This window comes from Heloderma suspectum, chromosome 10 (assembly GCF_057233095.1).
Source record: "Heloderma suspectum isolate Gila_16-S chromosome 10, 16-S_ref, whole genome shotgun sequence".
In the NCBI taxonomy this organism is placed as follows: Eukaryota; Metazoa; Chordata; class Lepidosauria; order Squamata; family Helodermatidae; genus Heloderma; species Heloderma suspectum.
In genome coordinates, this window is record NC_139467.1 from 43715784 (window position 1) to 43740432 (window position 24649).

A 24649-nucleotide genomic window follows, 5' to 3' on the forward strand; every position below is an offset into this window, starting at 1 on the left:
AAGACACTCAAGTGTGATGCCCCCACATCAATTATATTCCTTTCTTGCAGGTGTATCAATGAATAAGGAACAGGGGAGAGGCTTGCCCCCCCCCCCAATAAACCTTGGCCTTCCAACTCATCATATACCCTCATCACCAGATGACTGTCACCTTTGAGAAGTCTTAGCACCATGTCCAGCCCAAATTTTTGTCTTTACACAATCTGTGCTTAAGCTTTAGGACTTCGGGTTCCCTGCCTGCTCAAAGAAACTCTCTGACCAGACACAACATTATGGCACCTCATAGGAGACAGTGTCCTGGTGGCAAGACTATATAATTTCGGGTGGAACAGGCTTCTTTCAGGGTTTGAAACCCCCAATTCCTTATTCATACATGTATCAGAAAATAATTGGGTGGGGCATTACAAAGGGAACAGTCTCCTGGTGGGGGAATATGCTATTTGAGGTGGCCCAAAGCTTATTTTGGGGAGCAGGGTGGTGCAAACTTCAGTTCCTTTTTTAAACTGAGTCTGCACATATGTGCTGAATAAGAAACCGGAAACACATTTTAGCCTCCTATTCAGCCATTCCGGTCAAAGTACCTGCAAATTCCGGGTGATCAGGTGGTACTTCTCCTGTGCTGTCAGTTCGTGTCCCATTGTGCCAGCAGCTGCTCACTTGCCAACAAGCCCTTAGAAACGAAACTGAACAAAATGCACATTGTTCAAGGAAAAGCAGGTGGAAGCACTGAGCAGAAAGCCATATCAAAGAGTAGCATAGGTTGTCCTCATCCCCTTCTTCCTCATAGGGCATTCCTAGCATTAGCTGGATTTTACTTTCCCCAAGGATGGAAAGTTAGAAAAGAAAAACAGGCTGGCAGAGTCTTAGGCTTCTTCCTGTGCCCGCACTGCACGAACAGGGGTCACAGAGCACCACTGAATGGCTGAACTAGAAGCCTCCTTGCATTGTTTTCTTTTATAACGTGTGTAGAGGGGGGAAATCACTTGGAATCCCCACTACTGCCAGTATGAAGCAGTGGTTGCCTGCCCCCACCCAAATCTGGTATGCTATAAAAACAAGGATATTTCCTTTTTTCATCTTAGGAGAATTAATTACTCAGCACAATCTGTAACTACCAGCCCCTGGTGCAACTAGAGAGGCCCTCTGTTGCCCCTCAAGAGACAAAGCCACATGGGCTATAACGTTCTGGACTGCTGGGTGTGTGCTGTATTTCTCAGGTGAGGGTGGGACCAGGGCAGGCAGGGCAGTGATGGCTGAGAGGAGCCAGAGGTCGGGGGCAAAGCACACACGTGGCATGTAAGCAGAGGGTCCCAGGTTCAATCACTGGCTTCTCTGTGGATAACAGAAATTCAGGAAGCAGCGCTGGGAAAACGGCAGCGGGCAATACTGAGCGAGGGGGCGCGCTGGCCTGGCAGGGGGCGAAACAGCCGCGGCTGTCCAGGGACGCCGGAGCAGAAGAGAAAGGAGGCCCGTCGCCCCTCCTGGGCAGCGCCTGCGCCAGGCCAGCGACGAAGCCCGCCTGGCTGGGGCCAAGCAGGCCTGGGTCCGGCCAGCACTGGAGGGCCCCCGAGCGCCCCACCCGGGAAGGCGAGCAGGATACGGAGTGGCCACGAGGGGCGCCGCGCTCCCTGGCGAACGGGTGGGCTCGACTGGCCTGAGCAGCCGAGCAGCAGGTCGCCTCGCTGGGCAGAGGGCGCTCCCCTCAGGACGGGGGCTGGGCAGCTGCGGCCTCAGTCCGGCCGCGCCGCCTCCCTGCCGCGGAGCACGAGGAGAGCCTGGCGCGGGGTCAGGCCACAGGCGGCCGCTCAGGCCAGCCCTCGGCCCCGCGGCGCCCCCAGCTGCCCCCCCGTCCTGAGGGGAGCGCCGCGGGGCCGGGATGAGGCCCGCCCCTCCGGGGGGTCTCCGAGGCAGCCTCTCCCTCCCTGGCGCGCTCACCCGCCGCCGGTCCGCCCTGCGTTGCATCAGCTTCCCTGCTCTCGGCGCTCTGCATCCCAGCCTGGCGGCCTCTGCCTCGCCTTCCCCTAGTCGAGCGCCGAGAGACTCGATCGGCGGGAAAGGGGGCGGGGCTTCCTTGGCGGGGCGGGGCGGGGCGGGGCGGGGCGTGCTGCCTAGGTCAGCTGCGGCGGCGTCTCCCGGCGCATCGCGAGCCAAGATGGCGGCGGGTGAGTTGGGTCTGTCCTCGTCGCAGGGGCGGAGACGAACAGCTGCCGCACTGGCGAGCCGGCTCGGCGCACGCGGGGCGGGCGGTAGATGTAAGGCACTAATGCCCCCCTCGTGAAGTATAGGGGGCTTCAAGCCCGGCTCCCGCGACCCAGGTAGAGGGGTGGCCTGTGCCGTGGTCTCTCCGTCGGGGCAGTGTTGGGGGGGCTCCGACCCCCTCCCCGCATCTCCCTTAAAAAGGGAGGGGGCGAGGCTTGCCCAGAAGTAAGGACGTAGCGGCGCCCACGCCGGCGCGGGGGAGGGCAGGGATGAAGCTGTGGGGGCATTTATTCATTTCCGCCCCACCCCACCCGGAGTGCTTCGCGGGGCGGGTGAGGGGGATACAGCTACTATTGCAAGGAAGGGCTGAAGACCCTCCCAGCGTGGGGAAAGGGAGTTACGGGGGGTGGGGAACCATACGTATTATTTATTACCAGTGTAGTTTCACTTATGTGCATGGTGCTTTACAAAGTGTAAGTGGGCAGGTCCCTGCCTCGAGGGGTTTACAATCTGTAATTTAGTGTAGGGGAGATGAAGCAGGATAGGAGGGGAGGAGGAATATAAATACATACTTGGGCTAAGTTACGGCGGTAGGATGCACGGATAGTGCCATACCTCCCAGCTGAGGCGTGTGTGAGAGAGCGGTGTGCACTGGCTTTCCCCCAGCTACTCCGAGATGGTAGGAGATGCTCTCTCCCCACACCCTCCCAAGTTACATGGAATCAGATAATCGCAGAGCACCCACTGTTCCTGGGAGTGGGTTACACTGGCACCCACACTGCAGGAAGACAATAGGCACAGGGTACTCTTGTCCTCTTAGGTTTGGGGGGGGATCCTGAGCCCCCTAACTTTCTCTGAGTAATCTCTCCTGTCAAGGGACGCGTTGGCTGTTCAAGGAGGATGGAGGCCTAACTTGAAGCTGCTGAATATAGCAGTTTACTGGCTTTGGGCTCACAGCATGCCAATCCCAGGGAGCAGGAGTGGGGTGTTGATCAGTTTAGTGTCCTCCTCAGGGCTGGGCCATAAGAATAGCTGAAGTGTGATCCCACAAGTAGAATTCAGTTAATGGTGTCCTAGGAAAAGGTGGTTTCCTCAGGATCCCACTGCACTCACCCTGTCTCCCCTTTTAAGCAAAAGCAACACAGAATCTTATGTCATCTTAAAGACTAATAAACTTACTCTGGGATAAGCTTTTGTAGACACTGTCCATTTTAATTAATTAGTTAAATTTGTTAGACTTTAAGGTGCCACAAGACTCTTGTTTTTGCTGCAACACACTAACACAACTACCACTTCTAAGCATATCTGAGAAGTCTCACCTCCCCCTGCCCAGTCTCCTGACGTAACAGACTTCCTTCCGATGTGGTTATTGTTTGCCCCTGCTGTATGTAAAAAAGCATCTGCAACTGCTCTCGCTCTCTACCCCTAAAAAAGTTGGCTCTTTTTGTGGTTAACAGAGCAGGCATTGCAAGTTGTGAGCCAGACATTACCCCTTATCTTTTGCTAGTTGGAAAAGAAACTGTTCTGCCCTTTATTCTGGTAGGCAACCTTTTGGGGCCTGTGGGTACACCTGGCCATTTAGGAAACTGTCCTGGACACCACGAAATGGGTGTGTTGCAGATGAAAGCCTTGGCCTGCAGCCATCTGCCATCTTAATTTCCTAAGAATTGGGGAGTGAGCCCCAATGAGGCCTAGAGGTATTCATGAGAAAAGATGGGAGCAGCTAGATGCCCTCACGTTGCTTTTAAGCCATCTCAGCTTCCAGTAAGAAACTTTGTTATGAATAAAAATAAGAAGTGGGAGCGGTAGGGCACCTCAGGTGCCAAGAAAGGTGTCTGAGGGCATACTGCTGCCCATGGGCAACGCTGATCCCTGCTCTGTTCTAACTGTATTCTTATAAGCACATCTTACAGTGATATAGAAAGAGTTGCTACGTTGTTGAGCCCACAGATACAAGGTAACATACTTAGCATCTTTTATTGGATCAACTTTTCTTGGCCAGTGTGGTCATATATGAGTATTTTGCCATATGCAATGGCTGCTGGTCCATTTCTGGGTCCAATTTAAAGCCCTAAATGGCTTGGGGCCAGATTACCTGGGTGGTTACAAGAGAGGGGCTTCTTAGTGGTGATACGCCATGTGTGGAATACCCTCCACAGAGAGACTTGCTGCACACCTGTGTTACAATATTTTCAGTGCTAGGTGAAGACCTCTTTATTCTTCCAGCCATTTTTAGAACTCTTTTAATGCTTTTTTAATAACCCTAAAGCTAATAGCTCTCAGGGTGATCAACAGTAAAAACACAAAAAACCAAAATCCCTGTAAATCAAGTCAACAGCAGTTTAATAAAATGATCAATTAAAAACAGCCTAGAGATAAAACTACTTAAACATAACATGGTAGAAATATACAAAGGATATGTATATCCCTGAGAGAATAAAAAGATCTTTGCTTATTGCCTAAAAGATAACAAAATGGACGCCAGGCCGGCGTCTTTGAGGGAGGTATTTCATTAATAGGGAGCTACTACTGAACAGGCCTTCTCCTGAGTATCCACCTGCTGTACCTCACCATGTGAGGACACTTGGAGTAGGACCTCTTAACTATCTTGGAGCTTGGGTAGGAATTTACTTAGGAATTGGCAGTCCTTCAGATTCTCTGGTCCCAAGCTGTGAAGCGTTTTATAGATTAACACCAGTACTTCGAATTAGGCATGAAAATGCATTGGTAGGCAGTGAAGATGATAAAATACTGGTGTAATATGATTGCAACACCCAGTTCCTAAGCTGCCATATTTTGTACTAACAGTGCAGTCTTAAGTGTAATTACTCAGAAGTAAGTCTCTCTGAGTTCAGTAGGACTTATTCTCCTCTAAGTGTGTTTAAGACTGCATAGAGATGTGAAGGCCCAGAAAAAAAAACCAAATTTGGGGAATGCTCACTTCTGCATCAGGACAGGTCTGTGGAGCTCCCTTAAAAAGAACTCCACTGACCTGCCCTGTTTCAGAAACGAGCAACTTTGCTTGTTTTCAGTTGCCTCCGGAAATCCTCTCTGTAAGATTCTTGGCATAGTTATTTCTTCCATGCCTTATTAAAGTTATTAGTCTAATGTATCTTTTACCAATAGACATTTAGGGATGCTCCAAGTCATCCTCAGTTTGCCAATATGGGAATAGAGTCACCATATTGTAATATGGAAGAAAATGTACATTCTTGATAGTTTGGGTTTTGTCCTATGGAATCTCATGTTTCTGGGCTTGTTCTGGCTAGTAGTCAATGTAATTTAATCTAAAACCCACATGTGAAAGAAACATTGTAGGTTATCCTGCCACTGCCACCAGATGAGATAGAAGAGCATATGGATTACCTGACCTGTGTTTGTTTGTTTCTTTCTTTTTTAAAATAACTTTGAGGCTTAGATCTATGGAAATCTCTGCCAAGGTTTTAATAAAGTTCCCAATTAGACTTCACCACTAGGTAATGCTGCCTCAGCTAGAAAACCTTTAACTGCTGCTGCTAGAATAAACTTCCTAAAAGAAACTCAGTAGCCTGGTTCCTATGGCATAGGCATGGGATAACACCACCACTAGAGACAGCCTTTCAAAATGAACACAAAATAGGATGTTTATTGATGGAAATCATTTACAAATGAGAATAAAATGTCACTTTTTAAATAATAGTTTGAAATAATTGTTGTTGTTCAGTCGTGTCTGACTCTTCGTGACCCCATGGACCATAGCACGCCAGGCCTTCCTGTCCTGCGCTCTCTCTTGGAGCGTGCTCAAGTTCATATTCATTGCATTGGTGATGCTATCTAGCCATCTCATCCTCTGCCGTCCCCTTCTCCTTTTGCCTTCAGTCTTTCCCAGCATCAGGGTCTTTTCCAGAGAGTTTTCTCTTCGCATTAGGTGGCCAAAATATTTGAGCTTCAGCTTCAGTATCTGTCCTTCCAATGAGCACTCAGGGTTGATTTCCTTCAGGATTGACTGATTTGACCTCCTTGCAGTCCAGGGGACTCGTAAGAGTCTTCTCCAGCACCACAGTTCGAAAGCATCAATTCTTCGGCGCTCAGCCTTCCTTATAGTCCAGCTCTCACAGCCATACATTACTACTGGGAAAACCATAGCTTTGATTATACGGACCTTTGTCGGCAAGGTGATGTCTCTGCTTCTTACTATGCTGTCTAGGTTTGCCATAGCTTTCCTCCCAAGGAGCAAGCGTCTTTTAATTTCATGGCTACAGTCACCGTCTGCAGTGATCTTGGAGCCCAAGAAAGTAAAATCTGTCACTGCTTCCATTTCTTCCCCTTCTTAAATTCTTAAGGGTTCTTAAATACGGTTGCTTACCATTCCTAATAGGTGAGAGAGTCTTTCCCAGCTAAATACAATCTCAATAGCTTTTCCTTCAGACCAGATTTCCCTAAACCATCCCACAAAACAGGGACAGATATAGGAATTTCCCTAAACACACAGGAACAGATGCTGTATGCCAGTCATCCTGTGCCTCCAGTTCTTCCTGTTTCTTTTGGCTTCCAGGATGATTCAGATATTTCAGGGATGACTTGCTGAAGTTCCCTCTGGTCAGACATAAAATATATTATGTATAACTTGTTTTGCTCATAAAGTTATCATGTTTGGTATAATGAATTCAGAAAAAATTACAAATTTACTAACCGAGTTTCCTTTTTAAAGTGATTAATTTTAATGATAACTTTATGAACAAACAAACTTATGCATAATATATTTTATGTTCCTAAAGCAGCCTTTGCCAATCTGGTGCTCTCCATATGTTTTGGACTACAACTCCCAGCTAGGGATATCGGAGAAATCCACAATGGAACCAAATTAGTTTGGGTTTTTGTGAATCCAACCCATGGATTCTGCAGCAGACTGGTTCTTCCCTGTCAGGCAGATTCCCCAGACTTGCAGACCAGAAATGTGCACACTCATTTTGCTGTAAGGTTGTTTTTATCATATAATACTATAAAATTTATTAGTGATTTGTTATTATTTATCTTGTTTAATTTTCTTCCTTTTTATTACTATCTTCATTATTATGAGATTGGTTAGTAAGATTTTTGGCCGGTTAAACTGTTATAGTTATATGTTAACTGAAGGGCAATATATGGGTTACTGGAAATGAATTGTAGGCCTGCTTCCTTGCTATAAGATTGATGATAGAATATTGAAATGTAAGGTTGATTATCTGTTTTATTGAATTGTAATATTGCCAATGTTATAGGTATAACTCTTAAGTAGAATGGGATTTGAAGTTGGTGTGTAATGGATCTTTTTTCTTTCTTTTCCTTCTGTTTTCTTTCTTTTTCTTCTTTTTGTTATTGCTGTGTCCTCATAAGAATACTGTATTGTTGGGAAACTAGTTACTGATTAGGTTGTTGGTCCTGTTATTTCATTTTAAAAGATAGAAATAGAATAAGAAGTATTTTAAAAAAAAATATGCAAAATAAAAACACCCGGCCAAAAGTGCTCATTACCCCATAGGCTAAAGCGTGAAACTGCATGTTTGGGGGGAATGTGCGCATTTTCGCACGTCCAAATTTGCGTGAATTGGGGGGGAATCCGATTCTGTTGATGAGCGGATGATGGAATGAAAGGCACCTGTCCGTGAAACACAGACAGAATGGATTTTACACAGTCGGTACATCCCTACTCCCAGTATTCCTGTCGATTGGCCTTGCTCCCTCAGGCTAAAGTCCAAAACATCTTGAGGACACCAGGTTGGGGAAGGCTGTCTTAAAGCATGAAAGGGACTTTAGATCTGTGAAGAGCACTAAAGCTTAAGCATTACATATTTTTCTTTTTTCCCCTCAAATTTTCATTTTTTTCTGGGGAAAAATGGGGAAAACATGTTTTTTCCATGGCTTCAACATTTCCAGAAATTTTACATTTCTAAGATTGCAGCCTAAAAGTACTTGACAGTTCTGTGGCAATGTGTGACTGGCCAGTTGACTTTCTTTCTTCTTTCTTTCTTTCTTTCTTTCTTTCTGCTCCCTGGAAGTAAATCTAATAGCGTTCAGTGGGACTTGCTTCATGGTAAATGTTGCAGCCTTAGCTTTGCAAGGTTTTTGGGGGGGCAGTTTTTATTCACATGAGAGGCTTGTAAGGTAGTTCACTATTATTCCTCTCCTGAGGAGGAGTGGACATCCATTTGGACTCACTTCTGCCCCAGAGTCTCCAAATCTTTAGTCTTGGATCATGGTGGGTCACAGAGCTTACATCCCCGGAGTTAAACTTTGGAACATGTAACAGGCCATATTGTTTTCACTATCTGTGATTTGCAGTCCTTTCTTTACAAACATTCGGGAGGTGGGGGGTTGTACTCAAGTTTTTCTGACTTGCCTGTGGCATCTCTTCCAGTGTTTACTGGAACAAAACTAATGGATTTGAGTGAAATCTACTTCCAAGTAAATGCAGTCTTTGAGTGGGAAATGTCCAAAGCAGTGGGGTGGGGTTTTTTTCCGGTGCAGAAGTGGTAGAGGGTGGGAGAGAGCAGAGTGTAAAGATCACTTCAGCCAGCTTCTTTTGCTTTTCTTTTTGCAGGTAACTGAGAAGTGCTTTGACTGAAAGAAAGTCTTGAGCGTAGGACCTCCCTTAGTCTGGAGAGCAAAAGGTAGAGCAGGGAGACTTAAAAAAACAGAAGCCAGGAAAGCAGCATCATGGCAAACAATACATTCCGCTCCTGCCATTTTGGGCTCCATTGTGATCTTAAAGTCACTTTCTTAAATGATTCAGTTTCCAGGAGCAAGAGGCACTTGGAAGAGTTTGAAGAGGGGACTCAGTCAGACGTGAAGAGACAATGCTATACGAAAAGCTGCAGCTCATTCTCTCTGTCACCTTCATTTCCTTCCTCCCCAAGCAATGGAATAGCAACTTCACCCGTCTGTTCACTGGCCACCAGTGGATACTGTGATGATACTGACCTTGATGACACCTTACTAGAGCCCTCATATGGGGAAACACTAGACTCGCCCACTGGACTCTCCCTTGAAGCTGAGGAAAAACTCTTGTCAGATGATCTGGAGACCTCCCCATGTTCTGTAGTATATGGACTAAATACAGAGGAAGTGGAAAGGGTTTGTGTGTTAGCATCTCTTAAAGTAGCACAGCTTCCTAGGGCTCTAGATAAGACCATAAGCACACAGCCTCTCCCTCTGACTGGCCTTTCAGCCTACTCAAATGGTTGTGGTGCTTGCAATAAATATTCTGGGTATCCAGAGAATGAGAGCTGTTTGAACAAGAGCTCTCAAAATCAAGTTGGGCTTGGTTTGGGTTCAAATAGTCCCATGGTTGCAGAAGCTGCTCCAGTTATTACAGCAGCTTCTTTGAGTGTGGAAAAAGGGAATGTTGTGTCTGGGGTAGCGGATAAGGAAGCCGCTCAGGCAGTGAGAGAGAATTCACAAACAGTAAGCCAGCAAGTGGCTGAGCATGACTCAACTAATGCAGTGGCTGAAGGGCCCTCTGAAGGACAGGCTTTCCCAAAGCAGCATGAGCAAGGAGGGGAGAGTACAAATGACTGGCCGCATGAGACGGAGGGAGAATCTGACTCTGCCAGCTCACATGGGGAAGCTGCACCATCCAATTCTGTCAGTGACCAAAGAGGGGCTCAGGTGGAAGATCCCAGCTCCAAGGAACCGAAGAGGTCAGAACACCTTCCCTTGTTGTATGCAGCTAGGCTTGCTTTGGAGCATGGTCTGCTAGGCTCTGTGTTCTTCTGCTCTCTGTATGTGGTGTGCTGCTCTGGATAGCTTGGATTAATCTTGGGAACTTAGGGAGTTGCATTTGGGGTGGGGCGGTGTAGGTGCCTACTCCAAATGGTGCTGAAACTTGGCATGGTTTGCCTTGCATTCCGTTACCTTCTCCTAGATGGTAGCAGGCACTCAGTTTCACTGTTGAAGAAGTGCTGTGTAGATTCCATGTCCAAGTTGGCATGAGGACCCCTCTCTTGTCTGGTTTAGAACCTACATATTAACCTCTTGCTGACCATGTAGTTAGCTCTATTTATATTCTTCTAAATTCACCTTTGTCTGCTCTTTCCTGCATTCCTTTGTTTCTCCTGAGATCCCCAGTTTCTAGTTCTGTAGATGCAGAAATCTCACCCGTAGGAGGTGTTGCATAAGAGCCCCTTTGGGTTGCTGAATCCTCCTGCTGCAGTCACAAGGGCTAGAAACTTGCTTCTCCTCAAAACCAAAAATCTGAGATTCTCAAGAGATCTTGCATACATCTGATACCAGGTGGTGATACAGACTACCTACAGCCCTGACTCTTAACTTGAGGATTGTAGAAATTTGATTTATTTGAATGATGCTGGCTCTTTAATCTGCCTTGCATTTAAACTACTACTTCTTAGTTACAGAGGAGTGTGCACTTAAGGCAAAACTTCGCACGTCTGTAGTTCATCTACAGGTTAGAGTGGGGAGAAAAATCTGAAAACCATGACTTAAAATTCTTACAGGTAGGGTAAACATTCCCTCCCCTCACCCAGCATTTCAGAGAGCTGTTGTGTGACAGATTTTCATCTAATGTCTAATGGTGTGTTTCAACTTTAATGAATATGAATGTGGGAAACTTGATTTTTAAAAATTGGGGGTACAGCCTCTCAAGAGTGGGGTGTTATTGTATGGCACCAGAAACAACTTCTATAAGGTTATGCATGCTCTCTTGTCTTAGCCCCCTAAGTGCACTCTGTAACTTGTCCTCTTTGTCTAGTAGAAGTTAGCGGTTTATCATGTTTTTTTCCCCTCCTCTGCCCCTGTAAGGCCTAAGCAAATATGCATCCAAGAGACAGACCTCGAGTCAAGCAAGGAAAAATATATCTACGCCGTACTTAACCATGCTAGTCGTGCTGCACCTGAAATAGGTAAGCTTGCAGGTAAACAGAATTTTGGGTTGCAAAAGCCTAGCTGAGCTTAAAGTGGCGATTGAGAAACACTAGGGTTCCTCTTTCCTGCTGAGAAGGCTTGCCATCAGATCAGGATTGCTTCCAGAAACAGTGTTGTCCTTTTTGTGTGTGTGTGTGTGTGCCTCAACCAGGCCAGAGGTGGGGGTCAGGTGATGTAGAGTTCTGTACAAGCAGTTTTTTTCTTTTATAGCTGGGTTTTGTTATCACTCGGTCTAATTGGGGTCAGGAAGGAATCTTTCCTGAACTGATAGGCTGGTGACGCTGCGAGCTCCTCTGACATTTATCTGTTGTACTTGTATCGCCCTTTCTCCAAGGAGCTCAGGGTGGCTTTGAGGGAATTATCTCACTTTATCATTGCAATAACCCTGTGAGGTAGGTTCACTTAGAGCAGTGTTGGGCAACTGCAACAGGTCTGGAGGCCATTTTCACCCACCGAACACACAAAGACACCTGCAGGCCATGTTCCATGGGACACCATGCCCCAATTAGTGGTTCACCACTGATATTTGGCAGCAAACTGCTCTGTAGAGCTAAAATGATTCAATTTAGCTTGTTGGCAAACTAAATTTGATTCTCTTACCATGATGGAGTGCTAAAATGGTCAAATTTAACTTGCAGACAAGCTCAATTTGACCCTTTTCGTGCTCTGGAGCGCTAAAAGTACCATTTGTTTAAATGAAAAAAAATGTTTTCCTGCCACTGCTGAATTCAGCAGCAAGGAGTAGCAGGGGCCACACTGGGTGGCGCATATTGCCCCAGCCTGTCTTAGAAGAGCAGCAGCAGCTGGGGCCACCCCAAAGGCTCCATGTCTCAGCAATAATTTGAACCTGGGTCTCCACAGTCACACATTCTAGCTGCTAGGCTGCACTGGCTGTCTTGAGGCAGGCTGCTTGTGTTTCTTCCTTGAGTGCACAGGAGAGCCATTTTGCTCTGGGGCTCTTTTCTGCCATTTGCCAGGTTTTTGCACATGGCACAGTATGGAGTGCATTATGAGAACTGATCGATGTGGGGGACAGGGGGAGCAGAGGACATGCCCCGTCAGATCTGAGTCTCTAAGAACTCCCCAGAGTGTAAGGAGGAAGTCTCCAGGCTCACAATGATGGCTCATTTTCTGGTTTCTTCTGGGGCAGATGAAGAGGCTCTCTCAGTGTCAGTGATGTTGCCCAAGGTTTCTGTCTCTCCATGCATACAATATAAACAGGTGCACAGCTGCTGGGCTGTTTCAAGCATACACATTGAGGATAAGTAATGTGGACAAAAGGGGAAGTCTAATTAGGGTCCTATTTTTCTTTTTCCATTATGCATTTCTCATTAATATGCAAGGTGTACATTCAGAGCCCTGGCGCTTCAAGTCGAAGTTGCTCATGACTGCTTTATGTAATGTGCGAAAGCTGGATATTAGCACAAACATGTATTCTCTCCAATGGCTTTAGGCATGGGATTGGTGGATGGGGATGACTGGTGAGGGTGGGGTGTTCCTAGGGTAGAGCAAGTAAAAGAGTAGCCTACTGCTTAAAAGGGGAAGTCTATACGAATACCTTGTGTTCTCCTGAATTTTCCTGTAAGCGCCCCTTTATGTTTATGTCTATATTTTACCTTGATCACTCTGGTAGCAACCCTGTAAGACACCCCTGTTGACATTGACTTGGTTCCCACATAATGCTAACCCATGGTATGGTTTCACCAGGCTACGGAGGCGGCAGGCAAGAGCAGTAAAAAAAAACACCAAGTGTTCTACAGTCTAGTACTACAGTATCACAAAGGCATTTGCTATACAGGGAGGAAGCAGGCAAGGAGGAGGGAAGCAAACAACCCAGAGACTGGGAAAACAAACCATGGTTTGTTCAGTCATCTGCCAGACAAACCTTGGGTAGGGCAACAAACCATGGGTTAAATAAACCATGGGGTAAATAAACCATTGGTTAGAGTTGTGTGCAAACCAGGCCATTATGTACAATACTGCATTTATCGGTTTTATAGAATGGAATTTGGTCAGACTTGGTGAAGAGGAAGAAGGTCTTATGAGTGAAATGGCTTTAAAAGTGGTTTAGATGACAATATGGTAAGTGGCTAGGAGAGGGTGTGTGTTAGAGCACCTGGTTTGCATGCAAAATGCCCTGTTTCAATTCCTGGCATCTCCAGCTAAAAGGATCTAGGTAGCAGGTAATGGAGAAAGATCTCTGCCCGAGACCCTACAGAGCTGCTGCCAGGCAGAGTGGATGGCACTTGGCTTAGGTGGACCAGTGAGTGGTCTGACTCAGGACAAGGCAGCTTTGTGTGCTCTTGCACAGCTCCTGCTCATTTCAGCAGGCTTTGCGCGAGAGAATGTCCTGGTGGATTGTGTTCTGTGTTATGAGAGGGACATTTCCAGATAATTCCCCACTCCGCCACCCAGCTGATCTGAAATCCTGTTCTTTGGGAGGCTTGATAGACTAAAGTGGTACGAGTCCACAAAGCCTCCCCAGGAACTGGATTTCAGGTAGAGGATTTCTCTTTCCAAATGTACCCTTAGTGACATAGGGCACAATCCACCAGGAAGTTCTTGAGCAGCCTGTCTGCAGTTTTGCTGCCTGCATATGCTTTGTTGTGACTGATTTTCCTTGCTTGGCTCCAGGCCTGTATCCTGCAAGGCTCCCAGGGCCCTTGATAGCTGCTGTGATCCTACATCTTTTCCTCCTGTTATCAGCAGTGTGCCATTCCTCTGCCTAGCTGGTAGCAGTGGGGCCAATTTGCTCATGAAATCCACGATCCCCACATACTGTTTTACTTGATCAATCTGTGGAGGTATTGCTTGTTCCCAGCACATGCTGCTGGGCAGGGCTGCCCGCACCCCAGCCTCTGACACCCGTTTCCCTGTTACTGCATAGTAACCTGGTGGTCGGAGTCTACTACTGGCCACCCAATCAAGGAGAAGACAAGGATGAACTTTTGGAAAGCAAATAGCCAATGTTTCAAGGAAGCATGATGTAGTAGTAATGGGGGACTTCAATTTCCCCGATATTTGTTGGGAGACAAATTCTGCAAAACATGGCCCCTCCAGGAAATGCCTGACTTGTGTGGCGGATAACTTCCTCCTACAGAAAGTAGAGGAAGGAACTAGAGGATCAAGTATCCTTGACTTGATCCTAACCAACAGAGATGACTTAGTGGATAAAGTAGCAGTTACAGGAACTCTGGGGGAAAGCGAACATGTTGTACTTGAGTTTTTGGTTCTAAGGAAAGCAAAAGCCGAGTGTAGTCAAACGCGTACCCTGGATTTTAGGAAAGCTGATTTTCATAAACTCAGAACAATGATCAGTAAGGTCCCATGGCAAGTGACACTAACGAGAAAAGGAGCCCAAGATGGGTGGGAGCTTTTAAAAAAGGAAATTCTCAAGGCACAATTATGAACGATTCCAACAAGAAGAAAAGGTGGAAGACAACAGAAGAAGCCAGTGTGGCTTCACAAAAAGCTTAGAGATGACCTGAAAACAAAAAAGGGCACATACAGGAAGTGGAAAGAAGGCCAAGTAACAAAGGAAGAGTACAGGCAGGTAGCACAGAATTGCAGGGATGGTGACAGGAAGACTAAAGCTGAGAACGAGCTGAGGTTAGCGAGGGATGCTAAAAACAACAAAAAGGCTTTCTTCAGCTACGAGCATAGTAAAAGACAGAGGAAAGAAATGGTGGTTCAGCTATTAAATAAGGATGGCAAAATGATAACAGATGACAAAGAAAAGGCAGAGGTGCTCAATTCCTACTTTGGCTCAGTCTTCTCCCAAAAGAGGGTCTATGACCCCCCTGGCAAAGGCGAAGTACAGGCTGAAGGGGCAGGATTGCAGCTTGAGATCAATAGGCATACGGTCAAGGAACACCTCATTACTTTGAACGAGTTCAAATCTCCAGGACCAGATGAACTGCATCCTAGAGTCATAAAGGAACTGGCAGAAGAACTCTCAGAACCACTGTCTATTCCCTTTGAGAAATCATGGAGGACGGGGGAAGTGCCACATGACTGGAGGAGGGCTAATGTTGTCCCTATCTTCAAAAAGGGTAAAAAGGAGGAACCTGGGAACTACAGACCAGTCAGTTTGACATCAATCCCTGGGAAAATTCTGGAGCAGATTACAAAGCAATCCATCTGTAAGCATCTTGAAAACAACGCAGTGATTACTTAAAGCCAACATGGATTTGTCAAAAACAAGTCATGCCAGACGAATCTGATCTCATTTTTTGATCAAGTAACCTCCCTTGTGGACTGTGGGAGTGCTGTAGACATCATATACCTCGACTTCAGCAAAGCTTTCGACAAAGTGGCCCATGATCTCCTGATGAGCAAACTAGCTCAAAGTGGGCTAGATGAAACAACGATCCGGTGGATCCACAGTTGGCTACAGAATCGGACTCAAAGAGTGCTTATCAATGGGACCTTCTCAAACTGGGGAGAGGGGTACCTCAGGGCTCAGTCCTGGGCCCAGTGCTCTTCATCATTTTTAGTAATGACTTGGAGGAGGAGGTGCAGGGAATGATGATCAGATTTGCAGATGACACAAAATTGGGCGGGATAGCGAATACTTTGGAAGACAGAAACAAAATTCAAAGTGATCTGGATAGACTGGATCGCTGGGCAGAAAAGAACAGAATGACATTTAATAGGGATAAATGCCAAGTTCTGCACCTAGGAAAAAGAAACCAAATGCACAGTTACAAGGTGGGGGACACATGGCTCAACAACACTACAAGCGAGAAGGATCTTGGCATTGTTAATCACAAGCTGAATATGAGCCATCAACGTGATGTGGCTGCAAAAAAGGCCAGTGCTCTTTTGGGCTGCGTTAATAGAAGCATAGCTTCCAAATCCCAGGAAGTACTAGTTCCCCTCTACTCAGCACTGGTTAGGCCTCATCTGGAGTACTGTGTCCAGTTCTGGGCACCACACTTTAAGAAGGATGCAGACAAGCTGGAGAGGGTTCAGAGGAGGGCAACAAAGATGATCAGGGGACTGGCAACAAAGCCCTATGAAGAGAGACTGAAAGAACTGGGCATGTTTAGCCTTGAGAAGAGAAGGCTGAGGGGAGATACGATAGCGCTCTTCAAGTACTTGAAAGGTTGTCACAGAGAGGAAAGCCAGGATCTCTTCTCGATCCTCCCAGAGTGCAGGACACGGAATAATGGGCTCAAGTTACAGGAAGCCAGATTCCGACTGAACATCAGGAAAAACATCCTGACTGTTAGAGCAATACGACAATGGAACCAATTACCTAGGGAGGCAGTGGGCTGTCCCACACTGGAGGCGTTCAAGACGAGGCTGGACAGCCATCTGTCAGGGATGCTCTGCCTTGGATTCCTGCATTGAGCAGGGGGTTGGACTCGATGGCCTTGTGGGGCTCTTCCAACCCTATTCTATGATTCTATGATAGCTGGACTGTGGGGCATGGGCAGCTTCCTGGAGAAGTGGGGAGGGGCGGAGGCGAAGTTGACAGCAGGGGAACAGCGAAGGCTTGGACACAGTTGGCCTGATAGAGACTAGTAGGACTTGACCATTCTGCTGGGTGACCTGAGCAGTCGCTTCTCAGAGTGGCTCCTGGCCACGGTTCTGCCCCTCTTATCTACTGGCTGAAACTCACAAGCGTTCTTAAGGAACCCTGGGTAAGCTCCCAAGTTTCTGGGAGCTCGCATATTCACCTGTTGAGGTAGGGGTCCAAATTTAGTATTTTATTAGGAATAATATACACAGAGCAGAAGGGGAAGTGTTGAAGACAGGTATTTATTTATTTATTTAATTTATTTATTGCATTTATACCCTGCCTTTTTTCCTCTTGCAAGGAACCCAAGGCGGCTTGCATTATCCGCCTCCTCTCCATTTTATCCTCACAACAACCCTGTGAGGTGGGTTGGGCTGAGCGTCTGTGACTGGCCCAAAGTCACCCAGTGAGCTTCCATGGCCGAGTGGGGACTAGAACCTGGATCTCCCAGCTCCTAGTCCAACACTCTTGCCACTACACCACACTGGCTCAGGTAGTGTAAAAGAGAACAAAATTATTTCTTTAATCTTACTATGCATATCATAATTGGGGCAGCTAAAACTTACAGATCATACTGAAGGAAAGCAGTTTTGAATTCAGTATCAGCTGACAACTCTCCAGGGGGAACAATCCCATTTTGATCCCTGCACACTTGGAGCTGCGGGAGAGTTTGGTAAACCAATTGAATAGGGTTCCCACTTCAATTTAGAGAGGTCCAGTGGAAGAGGACGTTCCCACAATCAGCCGAGTCTCATGGACAGCCTCTGCGGGGGTGGGGGCTTTCTATAAATAGGGGAAAGCTGAGGTGTGGGGAGCATGTACTTAAAAGTATTGCCCGTGCCCGTATGAACCTGCCTGAGCATTTTGCTCAGCTGCAGAGGTCCTGCAGAGGCCCACCAGGAGAGTAAGGGTGCTTCCAGATGGGGTGTTCATAGCACCATTGCTTTGCCTCATTCATGGAATTTGACAGGTGGTCTAGACCAGGGGTCCTGGTCCGTGGACTGGTCCTGGTCCTGGTCCGTGGCCTGTTAGCAACTGGGCCACAGTAGGGCTGTGTGAAACCCCCTTACCTTGGGTCCATGGGGGTCTGCGGGGGGGGAGGTGATCCGTCCCTCCCCCCCCGGAATCCTCACCGGCCGCTGGCGGACTTCTGGCCGCTGGCGGACTTCCGGCCGCTGGGATGCAAATGGTGTCTGCACAGTAGATGCCATTTGCGTCCCTGTTCTTCAAGTAATAGGCTACGTAAATCTTTACGTAGCCGATTACTGCAAAGAATAGGGATGCAAATGGCGTCAGCTATGCAGACGCCATTTGCGTCCCAGTGGCCGGAAGTCTGCCAGTGAAACCACACACACACACACACACACACACACCCCGCGCATTCGTGGAAAAATTGTCTTCCACGAGACCGGTCCCTGGTGCCAAAAAGGTTGGGGACCGCTGGTCTATACAATATAGTCTTTTCCTTGTAACCCTCCTGGGTTTTCCCACTGCTGCTTCCAACTTTTTCCTTGCTGCGGAAAATCCGTTGAGGACAGGGTAGAAGTGCTGCACAATGCACTTGGAGCCCTCTGTATGGAAGCAGACTAAGTTAGGCTGACAGGCACAAGCAACAGAGCATTTTCAGTGGTAGCCCCATACTTATGGAACTCCTCCCTTGGGAGTTAAGAGTAGTGCTCTCCTTGCTTTAGGTGGGTTCTGTAAACAATTTTTATTTGGCTGCTTTTAATTGAGAGGGTAGGTTAGGCTTGATTGGTGTTTTTACTAGCCCTGTTTCGTAGATGTTATGGTAGAACAGCTGGCTGAAATGAAGTAACATGATGTTGTGGCGCTTTCTGCTTGTTATTATATATTTCAAATTGATTTTATTATATTTTGTATGCTGCCTTAGGAAAATATTGTCTTTTGAAAGGCCACGTATAAAACTCTTCAATAAATTTTAAAAAATGTACTCATGCCTGACACCTTGCAGTTGTGGGTGGAATGAAAATCTCATTGCTCTCTCCAAAGGAAACCCCATCAGTCTGTTCTAGACCTGATGCTTCCTGTGGGGTTTCCGGGAGGGAGGGTGATTAGCATACATGTTGTCTGGCCGGGGGTAGCATGCAGCAGGTCCATTAAAAGGAAGCTGTCTGCTGAAGCAGCCTTGGTGATCTGAGGAAAAGAGATTCTTGATAACAAAAACAGGACTTTTCTTCATATCCTCTCGTAGATGATTTACAGAGGCCACAGGCATGAGCTGAAACCTTAGTGGGGCTGACATTTCTAGCAGCTGGAGGGAACTTGAAGTTCTGTTCTTAGTGTGATTCCTCCCTCTCTGTCTTCCACATTTGAATAGCGAAGCTATTGTAATTGTCAAGCCAAAATATTTCCAAATCCACAGAATGGCTGCCTGAGGCAGCACTGAGGGTACAAGTGTGACAAATACACGTCTCCAGCATTTTTGTTCCAAGACCTTGAGGACTTACAGTCCAGTATGACTCAGTGGGCAGAGAGCCTGGGGAAATGGCCACAGAGTACAGCCTCTTATATGCCGTGGTTAGGTTGCAGCCATGAATGTGGCACTCATCTCATGGTACGTGCCCATCAGGAGAACAGTGCATATGCATGTAGATTATTTCTGGAAAGGGAAGGCCAAAGTCTTTCCTTCTTTTTGCTAACAGATGGCGCCAGAATGCAGTGGAGGAAATACTCTGTGGCCTAAATGAAGCTAGGGATGGGCCTGTTTTCCTTGGCTTATGAGGAGCCCAGCTCTCTGCAGGTGTGTGTGTCAGTATCAAGCTGCGTGTGTAGCTTCTTCTGGCTCCTGGGGCAGGCGAGTGTGCCAGTGGCCCCTTTCTTGTTGAAAATGGACTTGGTCTTTTAAAAGGTGGGTGTGTTATTGGTGTCTGCTCACTTCATACAAGGTTCGTTGAATGCTGGTGAGTGTCAAAACGAAATGCCATTGGAACATCCCTGCTTCTGCCAGGCTGCCTAATTTGCATTGTGAGTGTCTCCTTGTAAGTGGCACTGGACAGCCGCCCCTTTTGCACAGCTTCCAGGCAACAAGACCAGCGGCTGAGAGCTTGTGTGCTCTAGTGAGCAGGGAGGGGTATAAATTTGTGAGATGATTTCTTGCCTCTCCCTGCCCAAACCTCTGTTCAGGAAATTAATTTTCATGGGTCATTAGCGGCATAATTGAACATTTCAACTAGTGGTTCTGCAGCCAGGTACGTTTGTTTGAATTGGGATTTCTTTTCTGAGCTGCTCGCCATAATCCAGGGGAGTTGGAATGGCTCTTTCCCCCTAAACAACTAAGTTGGCTGAACCCTTGGTGCCAAGTGCATAGTACTGGTTTAGCTACAACATTGGGAGCTCGGTTCTAGTGAATGGAGTTAACAGGCTGCTGTTGCAGGTGGCGACTGGCTGGAGGCCAATATAGAAAAAGAATACTCCCGATTCTAAGGTTGTCCCCGCTGATTATCACATTTTCTGGGCAGAAGGCCTGGTGAGACTCAAGAAGTCTTCCAATATCTACATGGCAATATAAAAGTTTGTGCCAGCAGCACCTGGGACCTTCTCAGCCTTGGGTAAAGGCAACATCCAAAGAAACTCCTGGCTGTCTTTCTCTATGCCTCTTCATGCTCCCTCTGCTCAACTCACAGGCGCTTGTCAGGTGTCATTCCCCCCCCCACTGTTATCTTCCAGTCTGTTTTCTTGTCATGTTACCTGTACCAGCAAAAGTTTGGCATGTCTCTCTCGCAACTTCTGTCCTTCAAGTTACGTGCATTTAAATAAATCTTGACACCCTTCTTGAACTTCTCTTATTTGCTTCTGAGTTGACATGACTCATCCGTAGTTGGAAAATCTATTCTAGAGAAATGTGCTTCAGCATTTCAAAGGAAACTGAATTTGGGCTTCGACAGTAGCTTTGTCAGTTGCAGGAATGTTGACTGAAATGTGAACATGCTTTTTCAGACTAGTACAATGGGGTAACTGCGCATTCCTGAGTCCTGGTCACTGCCTAGCATACGACTGTTGCCAGATAAATATTTGCTTCTAGTAGTAGCAGATGGAACTCGAGAGGGGAAACGTCTCTGTCTTTATCATACCTAATACTAGGGATGGATGAACTCACCCATGCCTGCCGAGCGTGGACACTTGCCGAGTCGTCGCTGCTGCCCATCCCTGCTCGCCAGATGTGCGAATCCTGGAGCACTTGGCAAGTGGTCCAGGCACCCCCTGCAGCCGTCCACTCCGTGCTGCGAACCATCATTTTTACACCAGATGGGGGCTCTGTAATTTCCGTATATTTAATCTTGCACGCAGTGGTGGCTGTACAGGGCCATTTTTGCAATATTAGAGGCGTAAAGGGCCCCGTTACACCTCTAATGTTGTGGAGATGGCCGCCATTGTGCACAAGATTAAATATATGGAAATTACAGAGCCCCCATGTTCCGTAAAAATGGTGGTGAGGAGCAGGCGGGTGCAGGGTGTTCCCAGGCGGTGCGGTGCTTGGTGAGTGTGCACATGAGCACCCTGCAGCTAAGTGAGCAGGGGCCGGGTGTGGGGAGTCCACCGGAACCCTGGACACAGTTGGGTGCTCACAACATCCGTACTAATACAAACAAACTTGATTGTGTCATCTCTCAGTTAACCCCTTGCTCTGCCAAATTTCAGGTGAAGTCAATGAGCTGCACGAGCTGATGCGGAAGGTTGCTTCTCAAAACCAGGAACCCAGATATGAGCACCCAACTGACCTGACTGTGAGGTACTGTGTCACCCTTCCTGAGAGTAAGAGCAGAACCCCAATGGCAAGCTTCTGTAGGCATGAGAAGCCTTTGCTTAAAACTGTTCAATACCCTTTTTACCTCCTTGAAAACAGTCTTATAGTATCTTGAGGACGAACAGATGTATTTTGACAGAAGCGTTTGTGAACTTCTGCTTCATCAGGTGCATGAAGTGTTGCACGTATGGGTGCAGTGAGGGAAAAGCGTAGGCAACGGGGTCAAACGGCCATGAAATGCACAATTGACATCAGCGCTGTACCACTGTTCTGGCATTGCTAACTCATGCAGATCCCCCTTTCAGAGCTTTTACCTTCTCAAGTGAGGGGGAAAGGCCGTCTAATACGGTATATGCAGGGGTGGGGAGAATCAGCCTGACAATCCTCTGACTGAAGGGGAAGAGTAAAAGTCTTGTGGATTTCCAGTAAATCTTTGAAAAATAGTGTCCTCAAGCGTCTGCTGGACATTCTGAAGCAAGTTCTTTAATCTGAAGAGTTTCAGCGGAGGGAGGGAGGGAGGGAGGGAGGGGTGGGTGGCAGCTTGTGTGGCTACCACTTCATTGGCGTATGTGGTGCTTGCTCTTCTCAGTGATGCCTGAAGGGCAAAGCTGCTGCTTCTCATGACAGGGCAACACTGTCCTTTGACATGCCTGAGGAGTAGGGATGGCCGCAGGGTGGGGGTTGCCAATTGACTTAAACAGCTTTAAAACTAAGCCATGGAAGGTTCCTTTAAATTCTTCCTTTGACTCGGGAGGGTTGAATTGTCATGCATGAAGAAGCCTCCAGACAGCTCTGGGACCTTTACAGAGGAAGCCTTCCCAGTGCAAAAAGCAAACGCACATCAAAAAGCCCCTTAGCCTGGTTTCATGACACTGTCCTAGATTCTAGTCAAGAAAATTTTACTGCTATTTAATATGACTCACCTCTGATATCCAGTAGCAACAGATAAGTCACCTAAGGAATTGACTTCTATAAGATGTGGTGATGACTGCTAGCACCAGTGATATTACAGTAGGATTAGGTAGACTCATGGAAGATGGGTCTGTCATCCACAGGCGCTAAATGGTCCTTTTGGAGGTCCTGTACCGCTGAATGCCGGGTGCTGGAGGGCAAGCGGGGGGGGGGGGCTTGATGCTCTGGGCAGGTGTTCTTCCCTGGCTGACACCTCTGCTGGGCTTTGGCCTGATTCAGCAGGTAATGTGAACGGAACCATAACAAAGAACAGATAGAACTGCAGTGGGGGGTGATGTCTGTGGGGTTGCCTCTTTTGCCTCTGTACTTCATTGTCACTTTTCACATTAAACCTTATGTTCTTCTCCCCCTGCCCAGGAACTATGCTCAGCGAAGGAAAGGCACAACCCAGCGATTCAGCCTTAGCCAATGGGTTGACAGGAGCAGCCGCAACATCCGTCGGTTTGAGTCAATCCCTGATCGCTTTGAACGCAGCCCTATCCCAACCTAGAAGAAGCTGTGCTACTGGCATTAAAGCTGTGTTTTTATCCTGCACTTTAAAAGCTGTTTAGCTGCTGACAGTTCAGCCTGCTGATCTTTATTTTATTTTTTAAAGTTAAACCCTGTTTAGTGTGTATTTTTGTTAGAAATATTTGTTCACCTTGTCCTTGAAGTTCCTCACTGCTTAATGTATGTCTGGTTTGCAAGTTTCAAGCTTTCACCATTCTGTTTGATACTGCACCTTGATAACTTTTATAAACGTTTGTGCCTTTTAAGTATCCCGTGGCGTATTATCCTCTTTCCCCACAGTGAATGGCTGGCTAGTTTGTATGTCCAGGCTGGTTGCATTTCTCCCCCACTTCTAGAAGTCTCGAGGTGACATGCATGTGGATAGCTGCAGCCTTAACTGATGACTGAATGTGTGGAACAGCCGTACCAGTTCAAAAGCCACAGGCAAAGATTTCATGTTACTTCGACCACAGAGCTTTGTAATGCAGGCAGTGAGATTGAATGGACTAGTGTGGATGTAGAGAAATTATTCATCCTCTCTTGAAATGCTCAGGTTGGTTGGGAGTCACCTAGGGAAGTGGGTCTTGGAGGTAGTCTTCACCAGCACATCACTTCTAACGGCAAACTTGGGTTGTTTGAGGGCATATCGATTTGGAAGCAACCAAAGCCACCCTAAAATAAGGAAGTGGTTTCTACATACTATGGCAGACTTCGGCTGATGTACTGGCTGCCTCACTCAGGGCAAATGCCTATTGCCCTCCGGCAAGAAATACCCAGAGCGGCCTTGGACAGGCCCTCACTCATGCTGTAATTTGGTAAGAAAAGAACAGCAGGCATTTGTCCTGCTGCTCCTGCCTTATCTAAGCATCTGGGCAAGTGAGGCGAGAGGTGGGGGTCTTCTCTCACATACAAGAAGCTTTGGAGAAGGATAGAAACAGTGGGAGTAATTCTTATTTCTGTCTCTCTGCAAAGCTTCCTGCAGGGAGAAAAGAACTGCCTCTCCCACCAGCCCTCTAACAAGCATGGAGGATTTGCGGGAAGGCTTGCATGACTAACAGGATGCATTGGCAACCTAAGGAAACAGCTATTACGGCGTAACAGTGGGCACTTCTGTCCTTCAAAACTTCTTGTAAGTTGGGCAGGCTCCTGTTCCTCCCTCAAACTCTCCATGCTTGCTAGAGGGCTGGAGGGAGAGATGAGGTCTTGCCCAATTTTCAGGAAGCTTTGAAGAAGGAAAGAACTGGCAGGAGAAATGTGTGGTACCAATGCTTCCTGCAAAGCAGGGAAGATGCTGCCTCTTTCTGTAACAAGCAGCATGGGAGAGCTTGGGAGATATATGGGGATTTTTCTCCCATGAGCTGCAGTTTGTATATTTAAAAAAAACTAGGCATTTCTCATGCTGTTCCTTATCCACACATCTGTTCAAGTCAGTGTGGATTCAACCTCTTTCCTAAGCCCTAGGGGGCTTGGCAGACTGGCAACGTTTGGGGGACGTAAAGCAAGAGAAGAGACTCCTGCTTTCTTTTCGCTTCTTTGTATTGCAGCACAACGTAAAGAAACCTGGCCTCTTCTGAAGTTCTCAGCATATACCAGAGGTTTCTGGTGGAACTGCTTGCAAGGATGGGGAGAGGCTTGGCTGATAAGCCATACTGATATCTGTAGAACCCTACAATTTCCCAAGTATACAGAAGTATATAAGTTTGTAAGTTAAAAGAAAATTTTTAAAACCTCAAAAATGAGCTGACAAGGACCTGTAATATTCCAAGACTTACAGAATGTTGGTGGCAGTTGAGCTTAGAGAT

General features: G+C 47.1%; 2 protein-coding genes across 8 annotated transcripts in view; one reads left to right on the forward strand and one right to left on the reverse strand.

Annotated features, from left to right (window-relative positions):
• YARS1 (tyrosyl-tRNA synthetase 1) overlaps positions 1–1986 on the reverse strand; it is a 20704-nt gene extending 18718 nt beyond the window's left edge. For both annotated transcript variants that reach the window (XR_014785190.1, XM_084816122.1), the window contains exons 1-2: positions 1936–1986; positions 582–683 (exon numbers count right to left, since the gene is read on the reverse strand). Coding sequence is in view for 1 of the 2 variants with exons in the window: in XM_084816122.1 (XP_084672248.1) it covers positions 582–638 (57 nt within the window). In the remaining variant the exon portion in view is untranslated. The remainder of the gene's footprint in view (positions 1–581; positions 684–1935) is intronic.
• Positions 1606–23116, forward strand: S100PBP (S100P binding protein). Of its 6 annotated transcripts, XM_084816127.1 has the most exons (6): positions 2135–2162; positions 8759–8828; positions 8951–9857; positions 10975–11075; positions 21281–21371; positions 22716–23116. In XM_084816127.1, exons 3-6 carry the CDS (start codon positions 9502–9504, stop codon positions 22846–22848), a joined length of 681 nt encoding a protein of 226 aa, XP_084672253.1. In that variant the 5' UTR covers positions 2135–2162; positions 8759–8828; positions 8951–9501; the 3' UTR covers positions 22849–23116. The 6 variants fall into 6 exon arrangements, with proteins under 6 accessions (XP_084672249.1, XP_084672253.1, XP_084672250.1 ...); XM_084816123.1 differs by lacking the exon at positions 8759–8828 and having other exon boundaries at positions 1606–2162; XM_084816124.1 differs by having other exon boundaries at positions 8759–9857.
• The last annotated feature ends 1533 nt before the right edge of the window (positions 23117–24649 follow it).

What these genes read in the sequence shown, in the direction of transcription:
- S100PBP (XM_084816123.1), top strand. Translation starts at nt 1,877, where the DNA reads ATGAGGCCCGCCCCTCCGGGGGGTCTCCGAGGCAGCCTCTCCCTCCCT. An exon ending in AGCTCCAAGGAACCGAAGAG is followed by an intron (nt 9,858 to 10,974) that starts GTCAGAACACCT and finishes TGCCCCTGTAAG; the next exon opens with GCCTAAGCAAATATGCATCC. An exon ending in CCAACTGACCTGACTGTGAG is followed by an intron (nt 21,372 to 22,715) that starts GTACTGTGTCAC and finishes CCCCCTGCCCAG; the next exon opens with GAACTATGCTCAGCGAAGGA.